This window comes from Theropithecus gelada, chromosome 2 (genome assembly GCF_003255815.1).
Source record: "Theropithecus gelada isolate Dixy chromosome 2, Tgel_1.0, whole genome shotgun sequence".
Taxonomy (NCBI): Eukaryota; Metazoa; Chordata; class Mammalia; order Primates; family Cercopithecidae; genus Theropithecus; species Theropithecus gelada.
In genome coordinates, this window is record NC_037669.1 from 14189573 (window position 1) to 14209352 (window position 19780).

Here is a 19780-nt window from a genome sequence, read left to right on the forward strand (position 1 = left end):
TTCCTTGCTTTTTTACATGAATGTAATTATCAATAGTCACTTGCTGATATTCATCCCCCATAGTACCTGGTGGCAATCGGGAGAAAAATTATATCTAGCAAGACAATTTCTGGGATGTGTCAAAAGACACATGTTACTTTTACTTCTCTTCACTTTCTGAGTTCCAGTCTACTACCCAATCATAAATATTATTCAAATATTTGAGCTTTATCTGTCTTTTAACTGAAGAACTACTTCGTTGTATGAAGAGTTAAATGTCTATTATGTAATTGTATGTTTTATTCAAACAGTTGATATAATAAAGATATTCACATGCATTTTAAAATTACACACCGGTTTATTATATGATATAAAATATAATGAAAAGAATTTATTTTTGAAAACTGTCAGTGAAACATCTGATGTACATCTGGCTATGAATGGTAGATTCAAATGTGATAAAACTGCCACTTGAAATGCATCACAGTACCAGCAGGCACGTGGCAATCTTACCTCCTTCTTTGATTACAAAGATACAATACTCACTATATCCCTCTGTAGTCATCCTTTTGTTAAAATTTGTTCCGGTTTTCATAGTTCCTTTTGTACTTCAACAATCACATTTTGGCAACTTACTCTGGTAATTAAAAGTTGGATTCAAGGAAAACAACAAACTCCCACATTTGTTCATTCTCCTGTCCGTCTCTGAATTCTATCTTTTGTAATGTAGACCTTGTATGACGACACAGCCAAATATAAGAAATACACCCATTTCAGATTTCCCCACGTATCCAACCTTATCTGCTGTCTCATCCGGACAGACTGCAGCTCCCAAGAAGTAAGATTCCTGTGCTGCTCTCAGGAAAGTTTGTTCCACTTGTTTTCTAATTCAATAAAGATACTGGTTTAAATGTGAAGCCACGCAAGAGAAAGATGAAGCCAAAGCTGGTCCCCCTGAGGAATTGTTTTGAAATAAGGCATTAGGACACTCCATTCCATTCATATGTAATAGACCACCATCTCTTCTGCCTTCATCAGGAAAAAAACAAAAAAACAAAATAGTATCTGCCTATGAACAATAGTATTTAATTACATGTACTTTTGTTTGAGCTTACTTCTTAGCTTTCTGAAAAAAAAAAATAGGTATTTAGACGGTAGTTCATGATGATAAAATTTAGTTTTATGAACAAAAATTGAAACTGTCATTTGTAGGAAAAAAATTCAAATTTAAAGTTGTTATTTTTCACTATTCTTAGATAGCAAAAGAAGTAAGAATTTCTTTACTGTGATTTACATCACAACAGAATTTTTTTCCTTGACAAAGGACCTTTTAAAAATAATCAAAGACTGCACATTGTAAATAAAACCCTTCAGCTGTTATTGAAACGTAAGTATAATTACACACAAGGAAAAGGTATTATCAGCAGAGAAAAGATGGCTTAAGAATTCTTTGTCTTTTTCCAAATTGATGGACATGAGTGAGCTCTAATATCATTATGTTTAGAAATGGCTTCATCCAGATCCAACTCTACACCATTAATATTCACTTCCATGCAGCCATTATAAAAGGCATTCACTGGTGTGGCACTGAATGGAACATCTGTAAAAGCAGAATATTAGACTATTAGTCCAAGACTTTTACTATCTTGTTTGTTTACACTGAGAGAAGTCATTCAGACTTCCTATTACCAGCAAAATTTTAATCCTAAAGGAAAAGTTAATAGTGAAATTCTATTCCAAAAATATACATTAAGTGACTCTGATATACATGTTATTGTACTTCATTGAATTCAGCACGTCACGAGTTCCTCGGATTTCATAAACACAATTAGCTCCATTTAAACTTAAACACATTTGAGGGAGAGTAAAACAAGCATATTCTTGTGATATTCTATTTTTATTATACAAATAACACATTATTTTCTTTTTAAACTTAAGCAATATGTTAAGCATTGTTAAATCATTTTTTCAACTCCAAATTATAGCTACTTGGAAATCTCTTTTAAATGCCATGATCAATATATCTCTTTTATTATTGTTGGAATAAAAGCAGATTTCTGTATTTTTTCCAAAGAAATAGTTTTTTGTTGAGCATGCAATAGGTCATGATAGAGGATTCACTTTCATGTACTATTTGGAGTTCCTAAAAATAACAATCTTCCTTCCTCTTTGTTGGCTTCTCCTCTCCATTAATCTTAACTCACAATGGATATTCTTTAGCCCTTATTCTTCATCTTCAGTACCTCGTGCCAAAAAAAAAAAATCTTGAAATTTTCAACTTCTAACTTGCCAAGACAGTGAATAAAGTTCACACATTATTATGAGTTCATAGCATTTGTTAAGAATCTCTTTCAAGTTGGGCTAAATATCATAGATTTTGCCACTTTTCCTTTTTTGAGAAAAGAAATTACTCAAATTCATTCATTTTTTGAGGAACGAAATTACTCAAAATCATCCATTTCTCTTGGGTTTTAATTCTTCACATGCAATTTAGCATGCCTACTTTGCATGCAATTAATAATTTACCCATCCCACAGTTTATACTCTTAATACCTCAATATTTAGCTCCTCTCAAATTTTCTCCAGACATTTTGCCTGAAGTTAGTCCTCAGTGCTGTTGCCAAAGTCCCAAAACCACTGAAATTTTGATAATTCTACTTCTTTTAAACTCTTTGTTGGTTTGATTTCCTAAAATTGCATTCAACTAACTTATGGATAAGGTAGTAGATAGATTTCAATATAGAATTCATTCATTTAAAGTATAATTTTACTCCCTAATAATTAGGCATGCTCGCTACTTACCTCTATTGATCTATCTATGTTACCTCTATTGATCTATCTATCTATCTATCTATCTATCTATCTATCTATCTATCTATCTATCTATCTATAGCTTTTAAAGCCTATTTACTTCTATTTCCCAAAACCCCAGATACAATTTCCATGTATGGGAAATCAAGACCATGAGCAGTTTAAGCAATATATTGAATATATTGAAGGTTATCAGAGGTCCAGACATCAAACTCAGAATTCTCCCTATGAGAATAAATTGCAAATGTCATCTGAAAATGCTTCTAAATAACTTTCTGCCTCTTTTTTTCCATTTAAAGTGAAATATTGGTGCCAATTTCATATTTTCCAATAATTAGTTAAAGATGACTCTGCTTTTCCTCCAGTTTTCCCCATCTTGGTAAATGGAATCTCCATCCACACAACTGCTCATGCCAGATAGCTAAAAGTCACCCTTATACCTGTCTGTCTTTCAGTCATTGAATCCTATTAATTTTGTTTCTAACACATATCTCCAATCTATTCACTGTCCATCATCTTTACTGCTATCACCCTATTCCTGCAGCTTCCTCGGTTTCCTCATCTGTAAAATGGGGATAACAATGGCACTTACTTCACTGGACTATTTTGAAAATTAAACAAGTGGATATATTTGAAGCAGTTTGAACAATGCCCAGACCGTTTGTTTTGCAACAATTGATGGTAGTTTAGATACTGCAACTATTGTCACTGCTTCCTCATCTGGACTACTGAATAGCCTCTCAGATCATCTCAATTAAACCCACTTTTGTCTCCCACCTGTCCATCTCCATCCAGCATGCAGAGTGACTTTTTAAAATTGTAATATTGCTATACTTCTTCCTTGTTTAAAACTTTTAATAGTTCCATGTCTCTCATTATAAGACTTATGACCCTGAACTCGGTCTACAAACAATCCATCCAACCACCCAGTTCACAGCCTCATTATATACCACCGTCTCCCTTGCTCAGTATGCTTTAACCATACTGATATCCTACAGATTCCTCGAGCGTGTCATCCCTTTCCACTCTGCCCACACATGGAACATTGTACTTGCATAATAACTCCAATCCCCACTCCCACACCTGGTTAAATTTATTTAACCTTTTCAGTATCAGATTTATAGTTTAGTCTATTATTCAGACCAGTTGTTTCTGGTCCCCACGACCAGGTGAGAAGTCATATTTTCAGGTTCTAAAAGTAACCCATACTTTTCCCTCATGAAAGTGATCACAATTTTAATGTTTTGATATTTTCCTAATTAGTTGTTTAATGTCTACCTCTGCCACTAGATTGTTTATTACTATGTTGTGAGCACCTGGGACCCAGGGTCTTAATAAAGGCTGGATAAATGGGGCTGGGCGCGGTGGCTCAGGCCTGTAATCCCAGCACTTTGGGAGGCGGAGGCAGACGAATCACAAGGTCAGCAGATGGAGACCATCCTGGTTAACACGGTGAAACCCTGTCTCTACTAGAAATACAAAAAACTAGCCGAGCGTGGTGGCACCTGTAGTCCCAGCTACTCGGGAGGCTGAGGCAGAAGAATGGCGGGAACCCGGGAGGCGGAGCTTGCAGTGAGCCGAGATCCCGCCACTGCACTCCAGCCTGGGCGACAGAGCGAGACTCCGTCTCAAAAAAAAAAAAAAAAAAAAAAAAAAAAGTTGGATAAATGATAAGATGAACTTAATAATAGATGAATAAATATTGGATAAATACAAACAAATATTGAACTTATAAGACTATTGTGACAACGAAATAGAATAACATATCCTTTCTGCCTGGGATAGCCAAATGCAGCAAAACTTGATCAGCCTTAGTTTAACGTTTTTAAACTAAATAAAACAAAAATATGCCAATAAACTGTCGGTACTAGTCCCTAGAAAAAGAATAATGAGTACTGGATTTTATGTTCCTTTCTGATGCTTTTTTAGTATAATTATATATTTCAAATACTATCAATTTGATTTAAAATATACTTTTTAAAACTGAAGAAAAAGTACCTGGAAGGCCACCCAGGTACGTGGCCACTTTTCCTTTCATTGCTTTGTCCAAGATGGCAAGTTGTGTTTGTAGCTCTTCCTGGGAGATGGTTTCTATTTTAAGTGGTGTCAATAACTCCAGATTGTTTCTGTTGACTCTAAATTCCAGATGAGATCGTTGATTGGAACATAGACTTAGGGCCTGTATCCGATATATTACAGTATTTTCAACAGATAACACAATATCCTGAAGAACAAAGATTCAACATAAGCAAGGAGTAAGAGTAATGCTGCTTAAGAGTGACTTTGGAGTTTTTGAAAGTCAAAAACTAAATTTCAATAAGGAAAGAAAATGTATGATAGAGCCTCTAAATTTAAGTGAAAAATTACCAATTATTATAACACTAACATAATAATTATGACTAAATATTTAAAAACACATTAGTTTTACAAACTCGAAGTTTAGCTAACATATAAATGTATACTGGTTTCTGAAAATTCAGTAAAACAACCGGAACCTACAGGAGTGTCTTAAGCAATATCTTTCTGTTTATGAGCCTTCCTAATTTCCAAGTTTACATATGGAAAGGGAAGGAGTTGAATCACTCTTTGTTGAAGAAAAGACTTGGGAAATTTAAAATGCTTTAGTAAGCATATGTCAGCAGGACTAACAGGTTTCTTTGTGCCACACAAGCAATCCTATAGACTTGGGATAAAATAAGTGAAGAGGCCCTGAGAAAGAAACACCAGGTATTGCCAACAGTATATTATAGAACATTTACCAGAAGATTCTCCAGAAAGAAACTGTGTTCATTCTGCTGAACTTTTCAGACTGCCGTTATGCCTAAATTACTCAATGTGTTGAGTGTGATCTCTTCATGTAGCTTATATGGCATAGAGGAAAGTGATAAAACCATAGTCAGAAATGTTTATTTAGGAATCCAAGATACCTATTGGAAGTGAAAAGACTATACTCTGCAAATACAGGTTGCTTGAGGAAATCTGTTATCGTGTTGTACATGTCCATATCCTTAAACTCATTAAAAGAGATGGTTAATAAAGAAAATGATCCAGAATGATCAGTGGTATCTGGAATATGGTCATGAAATACTGCACATGGACCTTATGAAGGAAATCTGACATACAAAGAAAGAATCATGGAGGCAAACACTCAAAGGATAAAATAAATATCAAAGACATGGCATGCGTTAACCTCCTCCACTGCATGAACGTAGTGTTGAAGATAGGAATTCAATTTTGTTTACAAAGAAAAACAAACTAGCAAACAAAAAAACCCCTGAAATCCAAATGTAGAAAGCTCCTTAAAGACAGGAGGTTAAAACAAAAACACAAACAAAAAAAACTCATCAGGATATTTTTAGGTTACTTATGGTTAACCACCAGAAACTTCCCATCCTCCTCCCTGAATCATACGTTAAGTTGCAAACAGCATAACCTGTTTTACTACAATAGACATTATTCAACCATAGGTCTCTTTCTAAAATCTACTGAAAGCATCCAAGCCAGCCTTGGCATAAACATCAGCTTCTTGCTGTAACTTGTTGGAATCCACTGTGGATGACACATAGACAGGGCAATTATCCTCTAATAGAAGTCTGAATAATACAGATCTTCTGATAACCCTCATATTTCCTTTCATCTAAGGTTTTTTTGTGTTCTTCCTCCTAATTTCAAATAAGAGTTGCCAGTAAGAAGCCAAGTGGACCAGTTTTAACTTTCCCTCTTTTTTCCTAACTTACTCTTGGGAGAAAAGATTAAGAGTGTAAGAAAGAATAAAACATTATAATTAAGCACTGAATATCTGACAGTGCACTGTAATTAGACTCACTTCAATGTTGACAGTACAGACTAATTCCCACGATGCTTAAAGGATTCTTAATAAGGGTGGATCTCTATGCACTCGGATGATTCCAAGCAGCCTCTGTGAGAGTCTGCCTAATCTTACCTATAGATGCAGTAGGTTTTTCAATCCTCCCTCCCCTTACTTCTTCGTTCAGACCTTGGAAACAAGCCAGCAAAAAAAGTAACAATAATAGACATTTTTTTTAGTCCTTGATGATATGCTGGAGATTGTGCCAAATACTTTACATAAGTTACGTTATTTAATCTTCAAAATAGTCCTTTGAGGTAAATACTGCCAAATCACTTTACATAAGTTACTTTATTTAATCTTTGAAATAGTCCTTTGAGGTAAATACTGCTATATATTCATTTTAAAAAATGAAAAGAAAAACAAGGCTCATATAGGTGTAGAGTTAAGTTACCTGTGATTTTTCAGAGGTGGAGTCCACCAAGGACACAGCAAACGGCACTGTGTTGTTACTAGAAACCAAGGCAAGCATAACACCAGTGCCCATGGATGGACGAATATTCAAGGTCACATTTATATGCCAACCCTCAGCATTGGATCCATTATCTATTTAAAAGAATGAAACAGAAATATGATCAATGCACTCCTAAAGTGCACCAGGAGGAATTATTATTAATACAGTCCGGGTAATATTCAAAACTATCTTGTGTAATACTAAACATTTCGTTCCCTTTCTCAATGATCTATCTAACCTAGGCAAAACAAAACAAAAAAATTTTTTTTTTTAATGCAGGCAATAAACAATCAAAGGGAGTCCCATCTTCCCGTTCTTCCTAGAAGAGAATTCTGGAATGTAGTGTTAAGGATTATCATGGATTTTCCCTGTTTGCTCTTTAACAGCTCTTCCTTCTCCCTTGCACACTCACCAATGCTCTCAAAGTGGTCATATTTCAAAGTACACATTTGAAAGTTCAACAATTTTTCTGTAATCATGGAGGGAAAATCTGCGTACAGTTGCCATCATCACTCCAAAGGATAAATATGATCTATATACATAGGAGAGTTGGATAGTTTGATACTAGAGAAATACACTGACATCAGCAGTTAGTTTTGAAATCAGAATGGGAACCCTTATTTTGTGACTCTCTTGTCATAATCCTCCACATTCTCTTTCTTCATTACTAGGTTAAGTGTCTATTACACTAAAGCGCAAGCTCTAGGAAGTATATGTCTCTATCACTGCTTTGTTTCCCCAGCAGTCACTCGACAGATATTTGTTGAATTAATATGTTTCCGGAGTAGTCGGATTCCTAAAAATATTAGTTCATAGTCTGAATGAAGTCTTCCTCATGTAATATAATGTAACATATAGCAAAGCCCAAATACCACATGGAGCCCTTGAAAGAGTAAATGTGAATAAGGAAAATCATTTTCCTTTGACAAGATGTTCTTCCACTTAGCCACATATAATGTCACCAAGTGTTCTATTATAATCCTGGAATTCCCACTCAGAAGAAAATAATATATAGGCCAGGTGCAGTGGCACATGCCTGTAATCCTAGTACTTTGGAATTGCCTGAGCTCAGGAGTTCGAGACCAGCCTGGGCGACATGGTGAAACATCTCTACTGAAAAAAAAAATACACAAAATTAGCCGAGCATGGTGGTGTGTACCTGTAGTCCCAGCTACTCGGGAGGCTTGATTCAGGAGAATCGCTTGAACTCAGGAGGCAGAGGTTGCAGTGAGCTGAAATCACGTCACTGCACTCCAGCCTGGGAAAAAGAGTGAGACTCTGTCTCCAAAAAAAAAAAAAGAATGTGTATATGTAATCATTGTGAAATAAGTAATTTTTAATTGATATATCATAATTGTACATATTTTGGGGTACATATGTCATTTGATAAATGCATACAATGTGTAATGCTCAAACCAGGGTAATTGGAATTTCTATCACCTAAACATTTATCTTGAAATAAGTAAATTTAACACAGGATATTAAGCTCAAACTAAAATGAACATGCAAATGTATAGAAGTTAAAATGTAACATTAAATATTAATTACAAAGTAGATCACTTACAAATTATCCATGAAACGATTAATTACTTATTAAAGTAATTTTTTTAGATACAATGTAACTCATTTTCATTACCTTTTCAGGATTTTTTTCCTTTGGCCAAATCATTGTGGATTTAGTTTTATCCTAATTTAATCCTCACCCCATTTATAACTTAAAAACAAAAAATCCTTCATATGCAGAACACAGCTAGGCATTGTATTAATTTATGTTAGAAAAAGGGAAATCACTTTCGTAAAATTTGTCCTTAGAAATGTAGTAAAAAAGGCTGGGCACAGTGGCTCATGCTTGTAATACCAGCACTGGGAGGCTGAGGCAGGAGGATCACTTGAGGCGAGGAGTTTGAAAACTGACCTGAGCAACATAGGAAGACTCTGTCTTTGCAAAACATAGAAATTAGCAAGGCATGGTGGCACGCGGCTGTCGTCCTAGCTACTTGGGAGGCTGAGGCGGGAAGACTGCTTGAGCCCAGAAGGTCTAAGTTACAGTGAGCCATGATTGCACCACTGCACTCCAGCCTGGATGACAGAGAGAGACCCTATCTCAAAAACAAACAAACAAATGTAGTAAAAAGAGACTACGAAAGATGGGAGAGTGGCAGGAGGGCAGGGGTTGAAAAATTACCAATTGGGTATCATGTTCACTATTTGGGTGATGTGTACACCAAAAGCCCAGATTTCACCACTACACAATAAATCACAATACATGCATGTAATAAATCTGCATTTGTACCTCCTACTTACATAAAATTTAAAAATTTGTATTAATATAGTAAACACTTTTTTTTTTTTTTTTGAGACATGCTGTCACTCTGTCATCCCAGCTGGAATGCAGTGGTAAGATCACAGTTCTCTGCTGCGTCAACCTATTGGGCTCAAGCCATCCTCCCACCTCAGCCTCCTGAGTAGCTGGGACTACAGGCGCATGCCATCAGGCTTGGCTAATTTTTGTATTTTTTGTGAAGTTAGGGTTTCGCCATGTTGCCAAGGCTGGTCTTGTACTCTTGGGCTCTAGCTCTTTGGAATCTGCCCGCCTCAGCCTCCTAAAGTTCTGGGATTATAGGTGTGAGTCACCTTACCTCGCCCATTTTAGGTTACAAATAAACATAATTAAAATGTAATTATTTTCTTAAAGCAGAGATATCAGATTAATGCTAACAATTTATAATGCTCAAAGTGTTAGTAGCCCAAATAATGAACTATTAAAAAAGAAAAAGACAAAGAATTCAATAAAATAAATAGAATGTATAAATAGCTAATAAACATATGGGAGGATATTCAAGTTCAGTAGAAATTAGGAAAATAATATTAATATTCAAATCTACAAAATTTAATTTTTGAACTATCAGATTGGAAAAAAGAAACTCAAGCATACACTTTCTCATTCTGTTGGTAGAAATATTAATTGATAAAAGATTTTTGGAAAAGAATGTAATTGAACCTCTAATAATTATATATTTGCATAACCTTTGATAGAGATAACCTAATTCTAAAATTTTCTTCCATAGAATTAATCACATAAAGGTAGAAGGAGGTATGTTTTAGGATGTTCACAGAAGTATTATTTATAAGGTCACTATGGCAAGATTCCCTGCTCTACTTAGGCTGTAGAAAATTGGAAAGAGCACTACCCCTACCCTGACAACAACAAAAGCCAAATTATCTGCATAATCATGACTTTTCTTGGAACTATCAAAGAGCTGAGGTCACAGGGCAACACACTAACCAGAAACCTAAAGAAAGACAGGTGTTTCCAAGGAGAGCCAGAATGAGAACACTTTCTAACCCAGGGCAGATAGGAGATGCCATGCAATTTGCTAAAAATAATTTAGGTAAAGATTTAAACTAATTGCTGAACTCCAAGTGGGGGCTGATGTAAGAGCTTAGAAGCCCTAGAAACTGCAGACACAAAGACAATTCATACTCATTCACAGGCTCTTCTCCACAAACCTTACTGTGCACTCAAGAGAAAACAGAGTGCGAGGAAGGAGACCCGAGAAAGCCTCTCTCTTAATACGGTTCTGAAAGCAGTGCCAGTTACAGGGAAGCCACAAAGCCCCACCTAGATCCTTCTCGGTCTTCTCTACACAACAAAGTTTTCAATCCAGGAGAAAGGCAGCAAACCTTGTCATTAGGACACATATGAGGACTCATTACAACTACAGATTAGGAAAAACAAACAGAAAAGCTATCTATCATGGAGAAGGAGCAGGAAAACATCTTGAGTCCTGATCATTAGACATCTCCCCTACTGAGGAGAGTCAGGGAAGAGAAAGAGTGAATTCCACACTCCTGAGACCCAGGGATACAATACCTGCCTAGGACTGAATTTGTACCAGAACAACATAGAATGCTTCCCCAACCTCCGCGTCTTCTCTGCCATCTTAGCAAATGTCAAGTAACAAGAGCACTCCGCTGGGGGTGGGCAAGACACTTGAGAGACACAAGTGGGAGAGACATTTTCTTGAGGCATATTATGGAGGGAATACATAAAACTGAGCTGCTATGATGAAAAACTCTCTAGGCCAGGCATGGTGGCTCAAGCCTATAATCCCAGTACTTGGGTAAGCTGAGGCAGGCAGATGACCTAAGGTCATGAGTTTGAAACCAGCCTGACCAACATGGCGAAACCCCATCAAAAATACAAAAATTAGCAGGGCATGGTGGCGCACCCTTGTAATTCCAGCTACTCAGGAGGCTGAGGCATGAGAATCACTTGAAACAGCGAGGTGGAGCTTGCAGTGACCTGAGATTGTGGCACTGCACTCCAGCCTGGGCAACAGAGTGAGACTCGGGAAAGAAAAGAAAAGAAAAAAAAGAAAAGAAAAGAAAGGAAGGAGGAAAAGAAGGAAAGAAAAGAAAGAGAAAAACTTGCTAGCAAACCATTCCCTTATTATAAGCAGAAGGTAGTATTTTAAAAATCTGAGGCTGGGAGTGGTGGCTCACACCTGTAATCCCAGCACTTTGGGAGGCCGAGGTGGCTGGATCATGAAGATCAGGAGTTCGAGACCAGCCTGGCCACTATGGTGAAACCTCATCTCTACTAAAAATACAAAAATTAGCCGGGCATGGTAGTGGGCACCTGTCATCCCAGCTACTTGGGAGGCTGAGGCAGAAGAATCACTTGAATCCAGGAGGCAAAGGTTGCAGTGAGCCAAGATCGCACCACTGCACTCCAGGCTGGGCAACAGAGTAAGACTCCATCTCAAAAACAAAATACAACAAAACTAAATTTAAAAATCTGAAACCTGTGGTGCATTAAGGGTAATCCTGGCACCAGCAAAACTTAAGAAGCTCAACTTTTTACCAGATTGATTCAATCTTATTACTAAGAGCCTAGCAAAAGAAACGTGCTCATTTCCAGACGCAAATATTCTTTATCACAGTCTCTACCATTACACATAAGATGCCCAACTCTAAACCAAAAATTACATGATACACAAAGATGCAAGAAAAACAACACGTGGTCAAGGGACAAAACAAACAAAATGACCAGACCCAGATATGACACAGTTGGAACTATGAGACAGCGAATTTAAAATAATTATGATGACTACATTGAAATCTCAGTACATAAACTAGACACGTGTGAACAGATAGGGAATTTCAACAGGGAGGTAGAAATTTTAAGAAAGCATCAAATAGAAATGCTAGAAATTAAGATGAATCTTTTTGATGCATTCATTGGTAGACTCCATACAAGTGAGAAATCAGTGAACTTTGAAATAGCTCAATTGAATTTACCCAAAAGGAATCAGGCTTTGTACCGATAAACCTGAAATAACAACACAAGCACATTCAAATGCCTTTATATTTTTCCCAATACACTGAAAACTTTCTGTAAAAGGTATATAATAGTATGAATAAGCATAAGACTAGAGTGGGCACACAGCAGATACTTGATAATGTTTACCAAAGAAACTGCTACTGTTTGTCGATGAATAAATTTACTCATTAATGACAAAAATAGAGATAAATGGAAAATCACTTACTATAATCTATGTGAAATTCAGCAATTCCAGAACCAGGATAGTAGGAGCCCTTCTCCACAGTAACCAGACAATGCTTATTTTGTTTTTCTTGAATAATTTCCTTTATTCCGGAAGCTCCTTGCTTCATCAAATTCCAGCTTCGTATACATCCATCTAGACGAGGGTTAATCTAGCAAATTAAAATATAAGTCAAGGAGGGCATTTTAAACTTAAACAAGTGGCTCGATTATGAGTATAGGTTTTCATTTACAGGAAAAAAATCCTTTCTTTAATAATAGTTGGAAATATTTTGAATTTTATTTAAGTTTTTCTTTTCAAAGTATTCTTCAGATGGACAGTCTTTTTCAGTACAAGTGAGCTTATACCATCACAAGCCCTCGGTGGGATCTTAACGATTTTTAACACTTCAAGCCCCACCTGCCTCTCCTACGTCATCCAGTGGTAAATTTTCTGCTCTCAAGTTCTATATTTGCTTCTAGCTGTGGCCCTGGGCTCTAAGCTGTCTTGTTTGTCTTCTTTGTTTGTTTGTTTGATTGAGATGGAGTCTTGCTGGAGTGCAGTGGCGGGATCTTGGCTGACTACAACCTCTGCCTCCCTGGTTCAAGCGATTCTCCTGCCTCAGCCTCCCGACTCGCTGCGATTACAAGTGCCTGCCACCACACCCGGCTCATTTTTGCACTTCGAGTAGAGATGGAGTTTTGCCACATTGGCTAGGTTGGTCTTGAACTCCTGATCTCAGGTGACCCGCCCGCATCGACCTCCCAAAGTGCTGGGATTACAGGTGTGAGCCACTGCGCCCGGCCTTGTTTTTCTCTAGTGGCATTTACAATATGGGTTTGTCTTGCCAATCAGACTCTAAGTTTCTTCAGACACAAAAGTGTTTGCATTCTTTAGCCTCCATCAAGCATCCTGCCAGCCTCAAGGCATGTAAAAGCCATTTCATAAATGATTGATACTTTTTGAATACTTTATTTTACTTTTAAAGTGTCTTAATTTCTCAGTTTCAGACAACAGGTATATTCTTGTCAACATGGGTTAATTAATTCAAGCTTAATATCATATAACAGAAATCTTTTAAAAGTTAAAGTAACTATTAATTGCCAGGAGTGAAAGATGGATATAAGATAGTAAATATTTAAATTAAACCAGCAAGTGTATTGGGCAGGTCTGTGATTTCAAACGAAATTTTTAAAACTCTTTCAAGAGTTAGTGGTTAGTCTCTTTCATGAAACCTATTGTATAGCTATTAAACAAATATTATACTTAGAAAAATATCTATTACATCAAATTTCAATTTGTGACAGGCTATAGTTGTACCCTCAGTAAAGAGGTATTTTTTTAACAATAAATTTCACCTTATGTGGTATTCTTTAGCTCTTGCATTTAAGTCCTAAAAATAGACTTGAGAAAGTCCTTTGACTGGCTTTCACAAAATAGCATAATTTTGGACTTAAATATATTAATTTATATGTTTAACAACTGAGTATGGATTATCATGATGTTAACACTGAACTGTAGTGTTAACATTGTCAAGCATTAACTTGAGAATTTTAGAAATCCACTTCATGATTTATGCTGGGGATTTAAATGGGCACAAAACCACTATATCATTTTTTTATTTCATTAATACAATAACAAGGGTTACTAATGTTATTTTTCCATGATCATTTCAAGTTGTCACACTTAGTATGCTTAACAAAACAACTTCTATTGACTCTCAGAAAAACACATATTCAAATCTATTACAGACAAAAGGAATTCATCCATGATGAATGACAGCAGCTTGGATCATTACCGGTTTAATGAGTTCACTTTCCACTTTCCGAGGGAATCCTGCAAAGTATACTTTGGTTTCCAGCAATCCATTTTCAGGCTTAAAAAGGGGTCCAGGTTTATTTATATCCATCACAGCTTCTTTAGCTATTTTAATGCTAATACTATGTTCTAATTCTTCCACAGACACCTACAATTAAAAAGAAAAATTACCAAATAACCAAGCATTACTACATATCATTTGAAATACTGGGATCTAAAAATTGTTATTATTCCCAAAAACTACTTTTGTAAAGTAATCATTTTAATGTAATTATTAATTTGTTACAACTCATTTGGAATGTCAAATTATGATAAATGTGATAAAAAGACATTTAAGGTGGCAGCACTTGATCAAAAATTAAAAGCGTATCATATTTTAAAGTTAAAAAATAATAGTATTCTGTTAAGCTTAAACATCCAATTATGTATCTTTCAATCCTAGGCTGCTAGAAAATTAACAGTTAAGTGAGCCATTCTATCTTAGGAAAAATCTAAGTGGTCTTATTTTGCAATTGTCTGATAATACACATATGGGATCAATAATGTAAATAAGTTCTTAATATAAAGTCAGAAAAATCAATATGTTCAGTATTCTGTTAATTGCACACACATTAGTTTTTCTCTAAAATTCAAAAGTGATTGAGGCAATAAAAAAAAAACACATAAAATTAAATTGAAGTTTTCCTATTTTGAGAGTAGTTTGGGTTTTTTAAAAAGGTTTCAAATAAGGGTAAACAACAATAAAAATTCCTTCCACAAAGGCAATTTGAAGAACCACTGCTGAAATCACTTCAAGTAAAACTATAGCACTCAAAGTGCAAACTCTTCACTCACTAACTAATAATATAAGCCAGACAGTAAACATATTAAAACACCATGATAGGAAGGGAAAAACTATCCTCCAACATAGAATACATTTAGTAACACAAACTTAAAGTTGGTCAACACTCCTTCCTTAATATAGCCAATTAGCAGCATTCGAACAACTATTCTCTCCTTTACAGACTTTCTTAACTTAGCCTACAACACCTGACCCTGCTTGCTTCTCTCTCTACACTCTGACCACTACTTCTCAGTCTCCTTTGCTGGATCTTCCCCTCCCCACGGCTCAGGCCCCAGACCTTTTTCCTGTAGCCATGCAAGTATTTTAAGTGAGACACCATGACTCCACTCCAGGGCATTTGGAAAATTTGGAGGTGGGGAACACTTTTATTTGTCACAATGAGTAGGGGCCATGCTGGCACTGCAAGATGATAGACAATCTACATTATGTACATAGGCTAGCCATGCAGAATTAACAATAATAAGTAATGCAGAACTAATAATAAATTATCAAATATGCTTAAAATCTTTTGAACATCCCTCCTAGGTATTCATGTAGGGACTATTCATGCTTACAATCATCTGAGTTTGTGTATACATATATACAAAATGCTTGCTGCACTATTTTAGCATTCATTACATTTTTCAAGAATGTAATAATCTTGAAAACTAAGGATAGATTGACATTTGTTTTGTTCATATCTTTACCAGGAACTTCTCACCACTTTGGAAAATGAATAATACCAATGGCAACACCATGTATGCACTTAATGGTATTTGAGTTGCTAATATAACACCCCAGCATTAGTCTTCATTTGTAGCTTTTACTTTATGCATAGAAGCAAGCTTTGACAAGTGCTGTAGTTATAGTTGACTATGTATATATCGAAATACATATTATTTTCTTATGAATTACTTTCCTTTAATTTATCCATATTAATATAATAATGAGAGCATTATATTGGTTTTGATTGGGTATATGTGAAGGTAGTTTACATTATTGATATATTTCATTATAGAATAGTAAAGGAGCATTCAGACATTGGATGAGATAGTATTTGGAACCACTGGTCAACACAAACAGTTTCAGGCCCTTAAAACCCCTCTTTATGCTGAGTATTCAAAAATTTGAATTGAAGGCTTAACTTTAAAAATATACCCAGAATCTGACCACTTTTCACCACCCTTATCATCAGCATACCAGTCAAAGCTTCCATCTTCTCTCCCCTGGATTCTTCCAACAGTCTCCTAACTCCATATCCTGTTCTACTCTCATTCTCCACTTCTGGTTTCCACAAAGTCATCCGCTTCTGATTGGGATTATCTTTTAAAATGCAAATTAGATCCATGTCCTTTCTCAAAACCATCCAGGGTCTTTCCATTTAGCATAAAATCCACATCCTCATCATTGCCCCCAAGGCCCTCGATGATCTTATTCTAGACCACGTTTCTAACCTCATTTTCTAACTACTGTCCCCTGCTGCTACACTACTCTTTGTGTTATTCCTCAAATACCAAACACATCCTATTCCAAGAAACTCTCTACTTGCTGTTCACATGGTGCAGAATCATTTTATATTCCCTCATGTATTTCTCACGACATGTGCTCTTAAGTTTCGGCTCAGATCTAATCTAATCAGAGATGCCTTTCCTGATTCTATATGCATAGTAACCACCATCACTCTCTTTGTCCTTGTCTGGCTTTTCTTTTTCCTTATAACAGGAATAACTATCTGGCATATTTATTTTTTCATGCATTTGTTATTTGCATCTCACCACTAGAATGCAAGCTGCGTAAGAGCACTGACTTTTTTTTATTTGCTGTTGTATCTTTACCACCTAGAATAAGGATTAGCACATAGAAGTGCCAATAAATATTTTGCTGAATGAATTATGATACATTTACAATTAAAATTCCTAATATTAGACTCATAATCAAAGATAAGATTAATATTAGACTCATAATCAAAGATAAGAATTTATAATCATTTATAAATTCACCACATTTGCCCAAGTGTGCTTTGCTCATACCTCTACTGTAATATATTTCCTGTTACATTATATTATTTCCCAAAGAAGCATCAGCTACTTATCTGTGAGGTACTAAGCTCTAGAGCGAGGAAAATCTCTTGCTATTGTTGCAGGAAGTCAGGGACCCCGAACAGAGGGACTGACTGGAGCCGTGGCAGAGGAACATAAATTGTGAAGATTTCATGGACATTTATCAGTTCTCAAATAATACTCTTATAATTTCTTACACCTGTCTTACTTTAATCTCTTAATCCTGTTATCTTCATAAGCTGAGAATGTATGTCACCTCAGGACCACAAGTGTGTGAACTGTACAAGCTGATTGTAAAATGTGTGTTTGAACAATATGAAATCAGTGTACCTTGAAAAAGAACAGAATAACAGTGATTTTAGGGAACAAGGGAAGACAACCATAAGGTCTGACTGCCTGTGGGGTCGGGCAAAAAGAGCCATATTTTTCTTCTTGCAGAGAACCTATAAATGGACACGCAAGTACGGAAGATATTGCTGAATTCTTTTCATAGCAAGGAATATTAATAATTAATACCCTGGGGAAGGAATGCATTCCTGGGGGGAAGTCTATAAATGGCCACTCTGGGAGTGTTTGTCTTATGCAATTGAAATAAGGACTGAAATATACCCTGGTCTCCTGCAGTACCCTCAGGCTTATTAGGGTGGGGAAAAAACCCCACCCTGGCAAATTTGAGGTCAGACCGGTTCTCTGCCCTTGAACCCTGTTTTTTGTTGTTTAAGATGTTTATCAAGACAATATGTGCACTGCTGAACATAGACCCTTATCAGTAACTCTGCTTTTGCCCTTTGCCTTGTGATCTTTGTTGGGCCCTTATCAGGAGTTTCTGATTTTGCCCTTGTCCTGTTTCCTCAGAAGCATATAATCTTTATTCTCCTTTTTGCCCTTTGAAGCATGTGATCTTTGTGACCTACTCCCTGTTGTTACACCCCCTCCCCTTTTGAAATCCTTAATAAAAACTTGCTGGTTTTGTGACTCCGGTGGGTATCACGATCCTACCAATATGTGATGTCACCCCCGGAGGCCCAGCTGTAAAATTCCTCTCTTTGTACTCTTTCTCTTTATTTCTCAGCTGGCTGACACTTATGGAAAATAGAAAGAACCTATGTTGAAATATTGGGGGCAGGTTCCCCCGATATGCTATAGTTCTAATGCCTTGAACTCAGGAACTTAGCATCAAAAGCACTCACTAAAAGCTTATTGAATAAATGAGTGCATGTCTGCATAACTGAAAGACCAAAATAATTTAGTGATGACCTTACATGGCTTCTCAATACAAACTTCTTGTCTGGGTGCAGTGGCTCACACCTGTAATCCCTGCATTTTGGGAGGCTGAGGAGAGCTGATCACCTGAGGTCAGAAATTCTGGACCAGCCTGGCCAAAATGGTGAAACCCATCTCTACTAAAAATACAAAAACTACCCAGACATGGTGTCAGGTACCGATAGTCCCAGCTACTCAAGAGGCTGAGACAGGAGAATTGCTTGAACCCAGGAGGTGGAAGTTGCAGTGAGCCAAGATCATGCCACTGCACTCCAGCCTGGGTGACAGAGCAAGACTCCATCTCAAAATAATAATAATAGTGATGATAAATAAATAAATAACATAAATAAATAAATCGAGATCAGCACAAACTTCTTGCCAGCTCCTCTAGGCATAAAAGATGTCTCTTTTGTGCACCACATTCTAAGGTGAAGCCAATCTTCTCTCAGCTATCCTCTGCTGATGGCAGCAATGACTCTATACTTCAGAAAAGACTTCTCCCCACTATCAACTAGCAGTAATCCCTTCAGAAAAGTCTCACTTTAATCCAGTTGATTAAAGTGCTATTCTTGATCATTAGAATAAAGGCTATATGTAGGGTTAAATTAAAATGCTAATCTCTTCCTTTCCTCTCCTCTCCTTTTCTTTCTTTTTCGACACAGAGTCTTCCTTTGTCACCCAGGCTGGAGTGCAGCTGCGTGATCTCCCTGCAACCTCCGCTTCCTGAGTTTAAGCGATTCTCCTGCTGGGACTGCAGGTGCGCGCCACCATGCCTGACTAATTTTTGTATTTTTAGTAGAGATGAGGTTTCACCATGTTGGTCAGGCTGCTCTTGAACTCCTGACCTCAGGTGATCCACCCACCTTGACTTCCCAAAGTGCTGGGATTACAGGTGTGAGCCACTGTAACGCCAGTGGCTAAAATGCTAATTTCTAAGCACACTGGTACCTGCTACTGTATATTGTTTGCACAAAAACTGATTACTAGGTCTGGTACAATGGCTCATGCCTGTAATCCTAGCATTTTGGGAAGCCAAAGTGGGAGGAAGATTCCTTGAGTCCAAGACCAGCCTGGGCAACATAGCAAGGCCCTGTGTCTATTTTTTTTTAAAGGATTACTTATTGATATGCTTATATTTGAATTTGAATTACCTTT

At 36.6% G+C, this 19780-nt stretch overlaps 1 protein-coding gene across 3 annotated transcripts in view; it reads right to left on the bottom strand.

Moving 5' to 3' along the window:
* Positions 1-243: 243 nt before the first annotated feature.
* PROS1 (protein S) overlaps positions 244-19780 on the bottom strand; it is a 100732-nt gene continuing 81195 nt past the window's right edge. For 2 of the 3 annotated variants that reach the window (XM_025377156.1, XM_025377157.1), the window contains 5 exons: positions 14460-14627; positions 12665-12833; positions 7053-7204; positions 4789-5014; positions 244-1579 (listed from right to left, as the gene is read on the bottom strand). In XM_025377156.1, coding sequence (XP_025232941.1) covers positions 1419-1579; positions 4789-5014; positions 7053-7204; positions 12665-12833; positions 14460-14627 — 876 coding nt within the window. In that variant the 3' untranslated portion in view covers positions 244-1418. The remainder of the gene's footprint in view (positions 1580-4788; positions 5015-7052; positions 7205-12664; positions 12834-14459; positions 14628-19780) is intronic. The other variant, XM_025377158.1, reaches the window with a different exon arrangement.